The sequence below is a fragment of the Nerophis ophidion genome, linkage group LG16 (genome assembly GCF_033978795.1).
Source record: "Nerophis ophidion isolate RoL-2023_Sa linkage group LG16, RoL_Noph_v1.0, whole genome shotgun sequence".
NCBI lineage: Eukaryota > Metazoa > Chordata > Actinopteri > Syngnathiformes > Syngnathidae > Nerophis > Nerophis ophidion.
This window is the reverse complement of record NC_084626.1, coordinates 51,444,314-51,457,563: the sequence shown is the minus strand read 5'-3', so window position 1 is coordinate 51,457,563 and position 13,250 is coordinate 51,444,314. Positions and strand designations below refer to the sequence as shown.

The 13,250-nt window shown below is 37.6% G+C and overlaps 2 protein-coding genes across 4 annotated transcripts in view; both read left to right on the top strand.

Annotated features, from left to right (window-relative positions):
• The window catches only part of prph (peripherin), a 35,091-nt gene extending 26,959 nt beyond the window's left edge, over nt 1-8,132 (top strand). The window contains exons 8-9 of the mRNA XM_061875468.1: nt 3,698-3,771; nt 7,533-8,132. Of these exons, the coding sequence (XP_061731452.1) occupies nt 3,698-3,771; nt 7,533-7,604 (146 nt within the window). The 3' untranslated portion in view covers nt 7,605-8,132. The remainder of the gene's footprint in view (nt 1-3,697; nt 3,772-7,532) is intronic.
• A 3,061-nt stretch (nt 8,133-11,193) lies between these two features.
• The window catches only part of timeless (timeless circadian clock), a 58,720-nt gene continuing 56,663 nt past the window's right edge, over nt 11,194-13,250 (top strand). For all 3 annotated transcript variants that reach the window (XM_061875466.1, XM_061875467.1, XM_061875465.1), the window contains exon 1: nt 11,194-11,359. The gene's annotated coding sequence lies outside the window, so the exon portion shown is untranslated. The remainder of the gene's footprint in view (nt 11,360-13,250) is intronic.

Sequence of the window (13,250 nt, the reverse complement as noted above, 5' to 3'; positions counted from 1 at the left end):
ATGACACTTAAAACAAATCACACTAAAATAATTGGGGATCCTACTTATTAAAGTGTTAAAAAAATAAATTATACATTTTATTTACCGTTTACATTTAGCACAATAATCTCCAGATCAACTTCAGATATATCCGTCAATTTTAAATTTTATTGTTGTTTATGTTTTGTTTGTTTTTTTTAGGCCCTTCTTAAAAAAAAATAGCTCAGTTTTTTTATGAGGCAAAACACAAAATATGCAATAATTTCACCCAATAACTTTTTTAAGTGGAATATTTGAGATTATATAATAATTGGAGCCTAAATTTAGGATTTTGATTCATTATTATTTTTGGAGCAATGACACTTAAAACAAATCACACTAAAATAATTGGGGGTCCTACTTATTAAAGTGTTGAAAAATGAATTATACTTTTTATTTACCGTTTACTTTTAGCACAATAATCTCCAGATCAACTTCAGATATATCCGCCAATTTTAAATTTTATTGTTGTTTATGTTTTTTTTTTTTTTTTTAGGCCCTTCTTAAAAAAAATAGCTCAGTTTTTTATAAGGCAAAACACAAAATATGCAATAATTTCACCCAATAACTTTTTTAAGTGGAATATTTGAGATTATATAATAATTGGAGCCTAAATTTAGGATTTTGATTCATTATTATTTTTGGAGCAATGACACTTAAAACAAATCACACTAAAATAATTGGGGATCCTACTTATTAAAGTGTTAAAAAAATAAATTATACATTTTATTTACCGTTTACTTTTAGCACAATAATCTTGAGATCAACTTCAGATACATCCGTCAATTTTAAATTTTATTGTTGTTTATGTTTTGTTTGCTTTTTTTAGGCCCTTCTTAAAAAAAAAAAAAAAAATAGCTCAGTTTTTTCATAAGGCAAAACACAAAATATGCAACATTTTCCCCAAAATTTCTTGTTACATTTCACCTGTTTGCTCTTTTATACCAATTTTTATGTTTTTAATTTTTTTCAATTGTATTCTTAAAATGTGCCGTGGGGTCGTTAAAAAAATGACCCGCGGGCCGTGCTTTGGACACCCCTGTGTTACGCAATTTCAGCTAAGATTTATCTGAGAGTCATCAAAAGAGCCACATCTGGCTCTAGAGCCATAGGTTCCCTACCCCTGTTCTAGAACTACTTGGTATCGGATCGATACGTAAATGTTTGGTATCATCCAAAACTAATAAGTATCAAAGAAGAGAAGAATAAGTGATTATTACATTTTAACAGAAGTGTAGATAGAACATGTTGAAACAGAAAACAGCTCGACACCTACCCTTTACATCAGTATTTCTTAACCATATTATTATTGATTTATTAGGTATTATATTTTATTGTATGATCCTGGAACTACTTGGTATCAGATCGATACCTAAAAGTGTGGTATCATCCAAAACTAATGTCAAGTATCAAAGAAGAGAAGAATAAGTGATTATTACATTTTAACAGAAGTGTAGATAGAACATGTTCAAACAGAAAACAGCTCGACACCTACCCTTTACATCAGTATTTCTTAACCATATTATTATTGGTTTATTAGGTATTATATTTTATTGTATGATCCTGGAAATACTTGGTATCAGATCGATACCTAAATGTGTGGTATCATCCAAAACTAATAAGTATCAAAGAAGAGAAGAATAAGTGATTGTTACATTTTAACAGAAGTGTAGATAAAACATGTTAAAACAGAAAACAGCTCGACACCTACCCTTTACATCAGTATTTCTTAACCATATTATTATTGGTTTATTAGGTATTATATTTTATTGTATGATCCTGGAACTACTTGGTATCAGATCGATACCTAAATGTGTGTTATCATCCAAAACTAATGTAAAGTATCAAAAAAGAAAAGAATAAGTGATTATTACATTTTAACAGAAGTGTAGATAGAACACGTTAAAACAGAAAACAGCTCGACACCTACCCTTTACATCAGTATTTCTTAACCATATTATTATTGGTTTATTTTATTGTATGATACTGCAACTATTTGGTATCAGATCGATACCTAAATGTGTGGTATCATCCAAAACTAATAAGTATCAAAGAAGAGAAGAATAAGTGATTGTTACATTTTAACAGAAGTGTAGATAAAACATGTTAAAACAGAAAACAGCTCGACACCTACCCTTTACATCAGTATTTCTTAACCATATTATTATTGGTTTATTAGGTATTATATTTTATTGTATGATCCTGGAAATACTTGGTATCAGATCGATACCTAAATGTGTGGTATCATCCAAAACTAATAAGTATCAAAGAAGAGAAGAATAAGTGATTGTTACATTTTAACAGAAGTGTAGATAAAACATGTTCAAACAGAAAACAGCTCGACACCTACCCTTTACATCAGTATTTCTGAAACATATCATTATTGGTTTGTTAGGTATTATATTTTATTGTATGATCCTTTAACTACTTGGTATCAGATCGATACCTAAATGTGTGGTATCATCCAAAACTAATAAGTATCAAAGAAGAGAAAAATAAGTGATTATTACATTTTAACAGAAGTGTAGATAGAACATGTTCAAACAGAAAACAGCTCGACACCTTCCCTTTACATCAGTATTTCTGAACCATATCATTATTGGTTTATTAGGTATTATATTTTATTGTATGATCCTGGAACTAATAGGTATCAGATCGATACCCAAATGTGTGGTATCATCCAAAACTAATAAGTATCAAAGAAGAGAAGAATAAGTGATTGTTACATTTTAACAGAAGTGTAGATAAAACATGTTAAAACAGAAAACAGCTCGACACCTACCCTTTACATCAGTATTTCTTAACCATATTATTATTGGTTTATTAGGTATTATATTTTATTGTATGATCCTGGAACTACTTGGTATCAGATTGATACCTAAATGTGTGTTATCATCCAAAACTAATGTAAAGTATCAAAGAAGAAAAGAATAAGTGATTATTACATTTTATCAGAAGTGTAGATAGAACACGTTAAAACAGAAAACAGCTCGACACCTACCCTTTACATCAGTATTTCTTAACCATATTATTATTGGTTTATTAGGTATTATATTTTATTGTATGATCATGGAACTACTTGGTATCAGATCGATACCTAAATGTGTGGTATCATCCAAAACTAATAAGTATCAAAGAAGAGAAGTATAAGTGATTATTACATTTTAACAGAAGTGTAGATAGAACATGTTAAAACAGAAAATAAGCAGATATTAACAGTAAATGAACATGTGGATTAATAATTATTTTTTACAGTTTGTCCCTCATAATCTGTACAAAATAATAGGTGTATAAATGGCACAATATGTTACTGCAGACTAATTAGGAGTTTTTGTTTGTTTACTTACTACTAAAAGACAAGTTGTCTAGCATGTTCACTATTTCATTTAAGGACTAAATGACAATAATAAACATATGTTTCATGTAGACTAAGATTTTTTGTTCAAATAAAGACAATAATGACATTTTTTGTGGTCCCCTTTATTTAGAAAAGTATCGAATATTGGTATCACGACGACTATAATATAAGTCATGCATGTCACACATTGTTTACAGTGAAGTCATCAATAATGCTGAATTATTTACTTATTATTGTCTGAAAATGTCTGTAATTTGAGCATTTACATGACGAGTATTTAGTTGGAGTCTAACACTTTTCAAATCCACGTTGTGTGTTCAGATTACGAACCCATGCCAGTCGGCGGCAGCAAGAGGACTGTTGTGATAAAGACTGTTGAGACCAGGGATGGAGAGGTAGGCTTTCTCTTCAATAAATGTACAAAATCCAAAAGCAGGGAAGTTGTCACCTTATGTAAATGCTAAATAAAAAGAGAAAACAATGATGTGTAAATAATTTTTAACTTATATTCAATTGATTAGACTGCAAAGACAAGATATTTAACGTTAACACTGGAAAACGTTGTTATTTTTTGCAAATATTAGCTCATTTGGAATGGGATGCCTGCAACATTTTTCTAAAAAGCTGGCACAGGTGGCAAAAAAGACTGAGAAAGTTGAGGAATGCTCATCAAAGACTTATTTGGAACATCCCACAGGTGAACTGGCTGATTGGGAACAGGTGGGTGCCGCGATTGGGTATAAAAGCAGCTTCCATGAAATTCACAAACAAAGTCACCACTTTGTCAACAAATGCCGGAGCAAAATGTTGAAGAACAACATTACTCAATCAATTATTGCAAGAAACTTAAGGTCCGTAATATCATCAACAGGTTCAGAGGATCAGGAGAAATCACCTACATCAAAAAATTACATTAGTGTGTAAAGGATATCACCACATGGGCTCAGGAACATTTCAGAAAACCACTGTCAGTAACTACAGTCGGTCGCTACATCTGTAAGTGCAAGTTGAAACTCGACTATGCAAAGCCATTTATCAACAACACCCAGAAACGCTGCGCCGAGCTCATCTAAGATGGACTGATGCAAAGTAGGAAAAGTGTTCTGTTGTCTGACGAGTCCACATTTCAAATCGCCGAACAGTTTAAGAACAACTTTTCTCAACCAGCTATTGCAAGGAATTTATGGTCTGTAATATCATCAAAAGGTTCAAAGAATCTGGATAATTCACTGCATGTAAGCAATATTATTACGGACCTTCCATCCCTCAGGCGATACTACATCAAAAAGTGTGTGTAAAGGATATCACCACGTGGGCTCAGGAACATTTCAGAAAACCACTGTCAGTAACTACAGTTTGTCGCTACATCTGTAAGTGTAGGGTAAAATCGACTATGCAAAGCCACAGCCATTTATCAACAACACCCAGAAACGCTGCGCCGAGCTCATCTAAGATGGATTGAAGCACATTAGAAAAAGTGTTCTGTGGTTCGATGAGTCCAGATTTCAAATTGTTTTTGGAAACTGTGGACGTGGTGTCCTCCGGCAGAAAGAGGAAAAGAACCATCCGGATTGTTCTAGGCGCAAAGTGTAAAAGGCAGGTATGGGGGTGTATTAGTGCCCAAGGCATGGGTAACTTACACATCTGTGTAGGCACCATTAATGCTAAAAGGTACATACAGCTTTTGTAGCAACATATGTTAAGCCATCATGGACGCCCCTGCTTATTTCAGAAAGAAAATGCCAAACCACGTATTACAACAGCGTGGCTTCATAGTAAAAGATTGGATGTATTACACGGGCCTGCCTGTAGTCCAGACCTGTCTCCCATTGAAAATATGTGGTGCATTATGAAGGCTAAAACATGAGAAGGGAGACTGTTGAACAACTTAAGCTGTACATCAAGCAAGAATGGGAAATAATTCTACTTCAAAAATGTGTCTCCTCAGTTCCCAAACCTTTACAGAGTGTTGTTAAAAGGAAAGGCCACAGGTTTTGGAGCAACATATGTTAAGCTATCATGGACGCCCCTGCTTATTTCAGCAAGAAGATGCCGAGCCACATTCTGCACTGGACTGTTGAACAACTTAAGCTGTACATTAAGCAAGAATAGGAAATAATTCCACTTCCAAAATGTGTCTCCTCAGTTCCCAAACCTTTACAGAGTGTTGTTAAAAGGAAAGGCCACAGGTTTTGGAGCAACATATGTTAAGCTATCATGGACGCCCCTGCTTATTTCAGCAAGAAGATGCCGAGCCACATTCTGCACTGGACTGTTGAACAACTTAAGCTGTACATTAAGCAAGAATAGGAAATAATTCCACTTCCAAAATGTGTCTCCTCAGTTCCCAAACCTTTACTGAGTGTTGTTAAAAGGAAAGGCCACAGGTTTTGGAGCAACATATGTTAAGCTATCATGGACGCCCCTGCTTATTTCAGCAAGACGATGCCGAGCCACATTCTGCACTGGACTGTTGAACAACTTAAGCTGTACATCAAGCAAGAACGGGAAATAATTACACTTCCAAAATGTGTCTCCTCAGTTCCCAAACCTTTACTGAGTGTTGTTAAAAGGAAAGGCCACAGGTTTTGGAGCAACATATGTTAAGCTATCATGGACGCCCCTGCTCATTTCAGCAAGACGATGCCAAGTCCCATTCTGCACTGGACTGTTGAACAACTTAAGCTGTACATCAAGCAAGAACGGGAAAGAATTCCACTTCCAAAATGTGTCTGCTCAGTTCCCAAACCTTTACTGAATGTTGTTGAAAAGGAAAGGCCACAGGTTTTGGAGCAACATATGTTAAGCTATCATGGACGCCCCTGCTTATTTCAGTAAGACAATGCCGAGCCACATTCTGCACTGCACTGTTGAACAACTTAAGCTGTACATCAAGCAAGAATGGGAAATAATTCCACTTCCAAAATGTGTCTCCTCAGTTCCCAAACCTTTACTGAGTGTTGTTAAAAAGGAAAGGCCACAGGTTTTGGAGCAACATATGTTAAGCTATCATGGACGCCCCTGCTTATTTCAGCAAGACGATGCCGAGCCACATTCTGCACTGGACTGTTGAACAACTTAAGCTGTACATCAAGCAAGAATAGGAAAGAATTCCACTTCCAAAATGTGTCTCCTCAGTTCCCAAACCTTTACTGAGTGTTGTTAAAAAGGAAAGGCCACAGGTTTTGGAGCAACATATCTTAAGCTATCATGGACGCCCCTGCTTATTTCAGCAAGACGATGCCGAGCCACATTCTGCACTCGACTGTTGAACAACTTAAGCTGTACATCAAGCAGGAACAGGAAATAATTCCACTTCCAACATGTGTCTCCTCAGTTCCCAAACCTTTACTGAATGTTGTTAAAAAGGAAAGGCCACAGGTTTTGGAGCAACATATGTCAAGCTATCATGGACGCCCCTGCTTATTTCAGCAAGACGATGCCGAGCCACATTCTGCACTGGACTGTTGAACAACTTAAGCTGTACATCAAGCAAGAATGGGAAATAATTCCACTTCCAAAATGTGTCTCTTCAGTTCCCAAACCTTTACTGAATGTTGTTTAAAGGAAAGGCCACAGGTTTTGGAGCAACATATGTTAAGTTGTCATGGACGCCCCTGCTTATTTCAGCAAGACGATGCCGAGCCACATTCTGCACTGGACTGTTAAACAACTTAAACTGTACATCAAGCAAGAACGGGAAATAATTCCACTTCACAAACGTGTCTCCCCAGTTCCCAAACCTTTACTGAGTGTTGTTAAAAGGGAAAGGCCACAGGTTTTGGAGCAACATGTGTTAAGCTATCATAGACGCCCCTGCTTATTTCAGCAAGACGATGCCGAGCCACATTCTGCACTGGACTGTTGAACAACTTAAGCTGTACATCAAGCAAGAATGGGAAATAATTACACTTCCAAAATGTGTCTGCTCAGTTCCCAAACCTTTACTGAGTGTTGTTAAAAGGAAAGGCCATGTAACAGAGTGGTAAAAAATGTCTAGAAATTCTAAATGACTGATTATTTACAACAAAATTAAAGTTTCTTAGGGTAAACATTTGCTGTCTTTTCAATTGAATATAAGTTAAAAAGGATTTGTTGTATTCTCTTTTTATTGACAACTTCACTGCTGGAAATATTAACATCCTTGTTTAATCAGGTGGTGAAGGAATCCAAGACGGAGAAGGAGAGAGACTCAGGTCACTCCGACAAAGACGACAAGGACAACTGAGAAGAAGAAGAATGCGACCTCCCAAAAAACAAGCATATGAAAAATAATAATAGTAATAATAATAATAATAATAATCCTTCTGTGTTTCATTGCCAGGCAAACAGTAACTGAAGGCAGATCAACCAGTACATTTAGACCGTGGGTCACCTTGGTGCTAGGGAAGCTGCTCCTCAACACAGCCGTGTCCTCCCTGGGACTAGCATCCCATCAACAAACCAGTTGAGGCCTTTATTTCCCGTGCAATCCCGTGGAGCACGTGTTTGTAGCTTGCTATGTGCTTGAAGAGCAATCCGCCTAATTCCTTTACCTCCGTTTAGAAGCAAAGATGAAAACCCCCCCTTTCCCAGGCTTCGCCTAGTCCGCCCCCCCCCCAGCCAACCATATCACAACAAAATAGGGAAAAAAAACTTGTTAAACTCGAGGAAATGTTGAATAAGTTGAATGATTGAGCATCAAATGGCTGTTTGTATTTGCCTCATTAGGGATGGATCATGTACTGAAGGTGCAAATAAACTTGAAGCAAGTCTAGAGTGTCGGTCCTCATTGTGCCTGATGAACTCACAACACATACTAACTTCAACACTTTGCAGATTGCCCATTCAGCCATCCTTCCGCTTATCCGAGGTCGGGTCGCGGGGGCAGCAGCCTAAGCAGGGAAGCCCAGACTTTCCTCTCCCCAGCCACTTCGTCTAGCTCTTCCCGGGGGATCCCGAGGTGTTTCCAAGCTAGCCGGGAGACATAGTCTTCCCAACGTGTCCTGGGTCTTCCCCGTGGCCTCCTACCGGTTGGATGTGCCCTAAACTACTTCGGGTGGCATCCTGACCAGATGCCCAAACCACCTCATCTGGCTCCTCTCCATGTGGAGGAGCAGCGGCTTTACTTTGAGTTCCTCCCGGATGGCAGAGCTTCTCACCCTATCTCTAAGGGAGAGACCCAAACTCATTTGGGCCACTTGTACCCGTGATCTTGTCCTTTCGGTCATGACCCAAAGCTCATGACCATAGGTGAGGATGGGAACGTAGATCGACCGGTAAATTTAGAGCTTTGCCTTCCGGCTCAGCTCCTTCTTCACCGCAACAGATCGATAGAGCGTCCATATGACTGAAGACGCCACACCGACCTCACCATCCACTCTTCCCTCACTCGTGAACAAGACTCTGAGGTACTTGAACTCCTCCACTTGGGGCAGGGTCTCCTCCCCAACCACATGGGCTCAGGAAGACTTCAGAAAACTACTGTCAGTAACTACAATTGGTCGCTACATCTGTAAGTGCAAGTAAAACTCTACTATGCAAACCCACAGCCATTTATCAACAACACCCAGAAACGCCGCCGGCTTCGCTGGGCCCCAGCTCTTCTAAGATGGACTGATGCAAAGTGGAAACGTGTTCTGTGGTCTGATGAGTCCACATTTCAAATTGTTTTTGGAAACTGTGGACCTGGTGTCCTCCAGACCAAAGAGGAAAAGAACCATCCGGATTGTTCCAGGCGCAAAGTGTAAAAGGCAGCATGTTTGATGGTATGGGGGTGCATTAGCAGAGGTGGGTAGTAACGCGCTACATTTACTCCGTTACATTTACTTGAGTAACTTTTGGGATAAATTGTACTTCTACGAGTAGTTTTTATGCAACATACTGTAATGCCCGCGGTGGTGAAGGAGTCACACAGACGAGGATGCGCCGTTCAATCGCTTTATTAACAAGCGGTAACTTCTTGTAGTACCAAAAATAATGCACACACATACACGAGCTGCTGTTAGCCACAACTCACGCTCACACACACTGACCTTTTCCCGCCACTCACCCGCGCATGCGCATTCACCACACTCTTAAAGACACAGTACACCAATACAAATATCACAGATATTACAATACTTTTACTTTTACTTGAGTATATTTATAGAGAAGAAACGCTACTATTACTCCGTTCCATTTATCTACATTCAGCTCGCGACTCGCTACTTTTTTTTTATTGATCTATTAATGTTTATTTTGGTTAATGAGAGAGCTTCAAAGTAGGATCCACGCATGCCCACGTTTCACCAATCACATGCAGTCACTGGTGACGTTGGACCAATCAAACAGAGCCAGGCGGTCACATGACCCGACTTAAACAAGTTGAAAAACTTATTGGGGTGTTACCATTTAGTGGTCAACTGTAAGGAATATGTACTGTACTGTGCAATCTACTAATAAAAGTTTCAATCAATCAATCAAAAGTGTAAAGGAAAAAAGACACTTTTTATTTCAACCGTACTTCCCGTCAAAAGCCTAAAGACTGACTGCACAGTTCCTGTCTTCACAATAAAAGCGCCGCTCCATCGCGCCTGCGCTAACAAAATAAGAGTCTCCGAAAGCCAGCGCAAACAAGCTAGCAAGCTACGGAGTTTGCCGCCAATGTATTTCTTGTAAAGTGTATAAAAACGACTATGGAAGCTGGACAAATAAGATGCCAAAAACCAACGACTTTCATGTGGTATTAGACAGGAAGGAGGAACTTTTTTTCTCCTCCATTTGAAAACGTGGACGTCTGATTTAATTTTATTTTAATGTACTATTATTTAATATATGATATTGTTTTAGTTGCTTAAGAGATATTCCTGGCTCTGAATTTGCTCATTGCTATTTTTATGTTTTTGTGCATTATTTGTTGCCGTAATCAGGTTACTCATCAGTTACTCAGTTCTTGAGTAGTTTTTTCACAACATACTTTTTACTTTTACTCAAGTAAATATTTGGGTGACTACTCCTTACTTTTACTTGAGTAATAAATCTCTAAAGTAACTGTACTCTTACTTGAGTACAATTTCTGGCTACTCTACCCACCTCTGGTGCCCAAAGGCATGGGTAACTTACACATCTGTGAAGACACCATTAATGCAGAAAAGTACATACAGGTTTTGGAGCAACATATGTTAAGCTATTATGGACGCCCCTGCTTATTTTAGCAAGACAATGCCAAGCCACGTGTTCATAGTAGAAGAGTGCGGGTACTAAACTGGCCTGCCTTTAGTCCAGACCTGTCTCCCATTGAAAATGTGTGGTGCAATATGAAGGCTAAAATATGAGAAGGGAGACTGTTGAACAACTTAAGCTGTACATCGAGCAAGAATGGGAAAAAATTCCACATCAAAAATGTGTTTGAGTGTTGTTAAAAGGAAAGGCCACAGGTAAAAATACACCTGTGACAAATTTTTTTGCAATGTGTTGCTGCCATTAAATTCTGAGTTCATGATTATTTGCAAAAAAAAAAAACAAAGTTAAATATCTTGTCTTTGCAGTCTATTTAATTGTATATAAGTTGAAAAGGATTTACAAATCATTGTCATCTCTTTGTATTTACCTTTTACACAACATTGCAACCCGACTAGTTTTGGGTTTTTTAATGTAATATAATATAATATGATTTAATATTCAAAAATCCAAATGGATTTACTCAAATATTTGTTTATTCTATTTACTTTTTTCGTACATAAGGAAAAATAGTTGGTTTAAAACAGTGAATTTAGATGCGTCTAAAGTTTCCCACCACTAGATGGCGACACTGAACACGACCAATTGGCAGGAGAAGAAGAGCAGGCAATGACGACATTCAACATCCGGTTTGATTGGCGCCAAACTTGTCAAGTTAATCATGAAGTCTAGTTTGTCTGCCTTTTACTTCAGTGGACAAACAGCACGCTTCTGTTGTTAATATTCTTCTACTTTGAGAAACCGGACCGCTTTAAGCCACCCCGACTCACTACGTTTGCTGACGTAAGTAGAAAACTTGACATAATATTGTTTATATCGTTTGTACGTACTCACGCAGCGGTCACTACATTAGGTACACTTGCACTGTACAGAATGGCGACTATGAGATCAGAAATTAAATATATGTTTTTATTTTAGGTCCTTTATAACATTATGTCTCTCAATGTTGACTGGCATTTATGTATTATGTAGTAGGACACAATATTACAGACGTCTGTCAGTGTGACAGTACTCCTTATTAAGTATGTGTACATAGGGCTGGGCCATCTGGCTGAAAACTAAAACGATATAATATTTTTTTTTTACATTAATCGATATTAATAATTATTGATATTTTTTATGACCTGTGGAAATATGGACTAGGAGAAAAATGTAACTTTTCTCTTATTATAATCCCTGGAGGTATCAAGGCAGAAAGGACATGTCAACAGTTTTAAAATCACAATTAACAATAATCTATTTGGATAAAGTTGCAAAAATAAGGAATATATGAGAAATTCTTAATGAAGTGTAAAAAAAAAAGTAGTGTGGAAATGTCAACAGAGAGAAACCTGAGAAGAACAATTTTTTTTGCAGGTTTACTGCCAGGAAATGATGTGCTCTGTCATCTGTGTAACATTGAATTTGGTCTGTTATTCTTATTTTAGTCTGTAAGTAATTTTTTTTATGCAGTAATTATTATTGGAACATATCAATGATTTAAAGGCCTACTGAAGCCCACTACTACCGACCACGCAGTCTGATAGTTTATATATCAATGATGAAGTATTAACATTAGGGATGCACCGAAATGAAAATTTGTGGCCGAAGCCGAATAAAATTTAAACGCTTGGCCGAAGGCCGAATACCAAATACCGTATAATGAATGCAGTTTTTCACAATTTTTAAAATATTGCATAAATAGCCTAGAATAAATTTTTACACGTTTTTCAAATAAAGTCAATCAATCAATCAATGTTTACTTATATAGCCCTAAATCACTAGTGTCTCAAAGGGCTGCACAAACCACTACGACATCCTCGGTAGGCCCACATAAGGGCAAGGAAAAACTCACACCCAGTGGGACGTCGGTGACAATGATGACTATGAGAACCTTGGAGAGGAGGAAAGCAATGGATGTCGAGCGGGTCTAACATGATACTGTGAAAGTTCAATCTATAATGGATCCAACACAGTCGCGAGAGTCCAGTCCAAAGCGGATCCACCACAGCAGCGAGAGTCCCGTTCACAGCGGAGCCACCACAGATACGATGGTATATACGGCGGATACTGCCCTCCAAAATAGTTTCTCTCGTTTTGAGGAAATAACATTAGAGGAATTGTTACAACGTGTAAATGGAATAAAACAGACAACATGTTTACTTGACCCTCTTCCTGGGAAACTGATCAAGGAGCTCTTTGTATTATTAGGTCCATCAGTGCTAAATATTATAAACTTATCACTTTCCTTGGGCACTGTTCCCCTAGCATTCAAAAAAGCGGTTATTCATCCTCTTCTTAAAAGACCTAACCTCGATCCTGACCTCATGGTAAACTACCGACCGGTGTCTCACCTTCCCTTTATTTCAAAAATCCTCGAAAAAATTGTTGCGGAGCAGTTAAATGAACACTTAGCGTCTAACAATCTATGTGAAACCTTTCAATCCGGTTTCAGGGCAAATCACTTCACGGAGACAGCCCTCGCAAAAATGACTAATGATCTATTGCTAACGATGGATTCTGATGCGTCATCTATGTTGCTGCTCCTCGATCTTAGCGCTGCTTTCGATGCCGTTGATCATAATATTTTATTAGAACGTATCAAAACACGAATTGGTATGTCAGACTTAGCCCTGTCTTGGTTTAACTCTTATCTTACTGATAGGATGCAGTGTGTCTCCCATAACAATGTGAC